We start from the raw sequence: 4,422 nt of genomic DNA, 5'->3' as shown, positions 1-4,422 counted from the left end.
CACGTTTGCATCAGTGTTGCCAGTGGCAGATAGTCAATTGTAACACGAGACATCTCAAAATGTAACATTTTCACGAGAAAAGTAACATTTCCTTATTTTTCGTGGAAAATAAAAGTAATAAGGTGCACAGGTTAATATGGAACTTTATTATACAAAAATTTAAACAGTTTTCTTGTCCCATTAGTTAAGCTTAAAAAGAATCGTAATAATAATTGTTGATTGAATAAATTGACTGCTGATCCTGAAAAAGAAAAACAAATCAATATGTAAAATAATAATATAATAACGGATTTAGAAATGTCTTTGAATAGCTATAACTTATTTTGTTAATCAATTTATAATACAAGTGTAAATTAAAAATTTATATCACCCCAACCAGTGAAGGTTACATTAACTAGAAAAGAGCTGATAACTTTCAAACGGCTGAACCGATTTTCTTTGATTATAGCTAAGAACACTCTCAATCAAGCCACCTTTCAAACAAAAAAACTAAATTAAAATCGGTTCATTAGTTTGAGAGCTACGATGCCATACACAGATACACACGTCAAACTTATAACACCCCTCTTTTTGGATCGGGGGTTAAAAAGATTAAAATCGTCTTATATCGGGCGATCTGGCAACACAGGACTGTTTGAGTTTGAGAGGCTACGCTCTAGGTGGACTTTGTCTGTGTAGCGTTTGATGGCGCGCGTGTGGTGCCTTTTTGGAGCTTTTTTTTTTTTGTTAAAAGTGGCTGGTTTTTGTGTTTCTCTGGCGTTTTTGGTGCTAGAACCATGCTGGAACTAACTGGGAAGCGCTCTAAAGGGGCGCCGTGCGTATGTCGGCGAGCGCCGGCACAGACGAAGTCCTTACTTATATAGTTTCCCTAACTTGAAAATAACTACAAACTTGACATTGGCTAATCTTTGTAAAGCCAGACGACAGAATAAAAAAACGCACTAGGTAGGTACCTTGAGGTACGCAGTGAAGAAAATTACGCGGGAATTTCAAATTCGTTTTGTTAACTGAACAATACTAGGTAGGTACCTAACTACTTATCTTGGTCCTTGGATGAATAAATACTCCCTTGGTCTCAGCAAAGAGATCGATAGATTCGATAGCAAAACTCAAATTTTAGGTTACGCCGGCCGGTATCTACTCAGCTCGCTCTCATTCCTGTAAAGAAAACCGAAGTTACCTACAACAATAACTAAGTAGTACATAGCTAAATGAACTTCTGGAAACTAATGTGACTTAATAATAAGATGACAGTCAATACAAAAAAAAAATGGTTTCTATTGCAAATACTATGACTTTGTTTTTGCATTACTGATTCCCTAATTAGTTAACTACTTACTTATTTACTTAAAACTACATTGTATACGACATTTACTTACCAAGCAAGTAGTATTAGCAACACATATACACAGTCGATAAGGATAACGAACAAACCAATCACTTTCGAATTTTGACGAAATAAAGATACAATTTTTTTTTGTACTTAGATACCTAACTATAATATCACTACCCCGCAGCGAAAACACTCCAAAAAGTCACAACACGCGCGCCAGCAAACGCCACCACAGACGAAGTCCACGAATAACTATAAGCCAAAGCCAAAACCAAAGACCTTACACTTAAGGTCTTTGGCCAAAACAAAGTTGAGTCACAGAGAAAAACAAACAAAACACTTTTTTAATCACAGAGTAATTACAAAACAAAGTGAACTTAGACCAATAACTTAGAGAAAGTGAAATAAACTAACAAATTTGGATGCGTTCCGTTTCACGATTATTTTTGGTTTGCTGGGAAAAATTTGAATATTTTTATGAAGTCCTAAAAGTAACGTAAAGTAACATTTTGAGTCGTGTAACATGGAGGAAACATGAGGGGGTCAAAAGTAACGTAAAATGTTACAAAAGTAACATTCTGGCAACGCTGGTTTGCATGTTGGTTTTTGGTTTGAACTTTGACGTTTAGATTAGCTAGAGAAGCGACTAAACTTTGAGAAGAATAAGAAAGATGGTATTTCTCGGTGTACAGTCAAATGGGGTAACTTTAGAAACGTGATACGTGTAGTTCAGATACGTCATTGTCCACACAGTACTTTGTAAATATCATTGATCTATCAAATCGATGGTAAATATAGGAAATCTTGAGGAAATCATTGTCAATGGAGTTGGACCACAGTTGGACATTCCAAAATAAGAATTTTGTTGATTCTTCTTGGCTATCACACTAATATTATAAAGGAGAAAGTTTGTATGTGTGTGTGTGTGTGTGTGTGTGTGTGTGTGTGTGTGTTTGTGTGTGTGTGTGTGTGTATGTTTGTTACTGACTGTATATAGTGATCTGTGTTGTTACTCCTTCACGCAAAAACTACTGGACGGATTGGGCTGAAATTTAGAATGGCAATAGATTATACCCTGGATTAGCACATAGGCTACTTTTTATCCCGGAAAATCAAAGAGTTCCCACGGGAATTTTAAAAAACTACATCCACGCGAACGAAGTCGCGGGTATCAGCTAGTCCTTATTAAATCTGCTTGTCAGCAAACCTCATCCTTGTTTAAGTTCAGCAAGGTTCAGCCAGTGGTCAGTATAGCCGTAAAGCTGTAGCCCACATAGTTTAGTGCTGTAGCCCTTCTGTAGCCCAACTGTAGCCTGTATAGAGTTCATAGTCTGTGATTGGCAGTTTGTGATTGTGGATGACAGATGGCACATAATTCAAGATGGCGATTTCTGTCATTTTACTGTGATGGTGATGCTTGTTCGTTGTGTAAAAAAATATTTGTGTTTTATATAAAATGGCTGACACCGGTCTCCGAATGAATTTCGCCGCATTAAAAAGGGCAGATCCGTATGCCAGAGAAATAATTGACAGTGCTACCCACGTCGCACTATATACTTTCGAAGAGAACGAATGGGAGAAAACGAACATCGAAGGTGCTTTGTTTGTGTACAGTAGAAATGGTGAACCTTACCACAGTTTGGTGATTATGAATAGATTAAATACGAATAATCTCATCGAGCCAGTTTCTAAAGGTATCGAATTGCAATTAAAAGAGCCATTCTTATTATATAGAAACGCCAAGTGTCGCATTTACGGCATATGGTTTTATGACAAAGACGAATGCGTTAGGGTGGCGACGAAATTGAATTCTCTAGTTAAAACACCCAGCGAGATGCCCCAGAATCCAGCGTACGCAACCCCCGCGAAGCCGAACGCCCCGGTAGACATATTTAGCATGCTAAGCAAGGCTCAAGATGATTTTAATTCTACGAACGGTATGGCGAATAAAAGTGACACAACACCGTCGCGGGCACCTGACATGGCGTCACAAAGTGTGATGGATTTCTTTGCTAAAGCGGGAAGTGGCGCGGCCGCTCAAATGCCTGCAGTGTCCTCTCTTCCATCTCCAGGAATCTTCGGGCCGCGGCCTACCGACGTACGAGAAGGCCCGCTCCTCCTGCAGAGGTTAATGAGCAACCCGGCACACTCCGTGGAGCATATAGAGAAACAGCAGCGCTCAGTCACACCTCAGGATGCACTGTGTGCAAATGGCAATACATCTATAGATCCCGTCATGAGGCAGAATAGCTCTTTCCAGTTAAAGTCTACTCCCATTGAGAAGCAAAATCAGCAGCGCATAACGAGTCTCAAGAAAATACAGCAGCTCGATTGTATAGACACAAATGGACCTAATCCATTAGAGAGCGAACTCAACCTAATGCACATCTCCTCTCCAAAGCCCACTTCTCCACTGGCTACATACCTGAACCAATCCCAGGAAATGGGGCATCCAGTGGGCTCGTTTAACGGTGGTAAGTTAGAAGAAGTCCCGGGTGTTTATCCAATCATTAATTCATTAGCCAACCAACAGAAGCCGGCTCTTATGCCGCCTACGATGTTCACCGCCTCGCCAGGAAATGAAATTCAGGCTTCCCCGGAGCCTCTTACTAGGAATCAACTTCTTCAAGCTTTCAATTATCTCCTCAAACATGATGCCGACTTTGTCAACAAGTTGCACGAGGGTTATGTAAAATCGTTTTCAGAAAAAGCTTTCTCTGTTTCATAAAATTCATTCTTATTGGACAATCCGCTGATGTTGCCAGTGGTAATTGATGTACAGTTGTAATTTGAAGTATAAATCCTCTAAAGATGTTTAGAACTATTAGTTTTGTAGTGACTTGTTTGGACAGAGTATTTTTAAATAAGTTTTAAACCTTTGACAGTGTCATTTAAGTCTGTATAAAGAATGAATTTGGGTGACTTGATCTGATGATCAGTCACGTAAATGTGTAACAGGAAAGCTATTTGTGATATTTATATTGGCTTCATAGTTTTACTTGAATGGCCTTGTGCAGGTTTTCTATTCTATTGTGAAAACTGAACTGTTCTGTATCGACAATATAGAATATTGTTATGAATCTTTACAG

General features: G+C 38.9%; 1 protein-coding gene across 1 annotated transcript; it reads left to right on the top strand.

Annotated features, from left to right (window-relative positions):
• The first annotated feature begins 2,726 nt into the window (after window positions 1-2,726).
• Window positions 2,727-4,073, top strand: LOC123872750 (mRNA-decapping enzyme 1B). The gene has a single exon (XM_045917266.1). It carries the CDS (start codon window positions 2,790-2,792, stop codon window positions 4,059-4,061), a length of 1,272 nt encoding a protein of 423 aa, XP_045773222.1. The 5' UTR covers window positions 2,727-2,789; the 3' UTR covers window positions 4,062-4,073.
• The last annotated feature ends 349 nt before the right edge of the window (window positions 4,074-4,422 follow it).

Source organism: Maniola jurtina, chromosome 15, assembly GCF_905333055.1.
Source record: "Maniola jurtina chromosome 15, ilManJurt1.1, whole genome shotgun sequence".
Classification (NCBI taxonomy): domain Eukaryota; kingdom Metazoa; phylum Arthropoda; class Insecta; order Lepidoptera; family Nymphalidae; genus Maniola; species Maniola jurtina.
The sequence above is the reverse complement of the archived record's forward strand: the minus strand, read 5'-3'. Positions and strand labels throughout refer to the sequence as shown.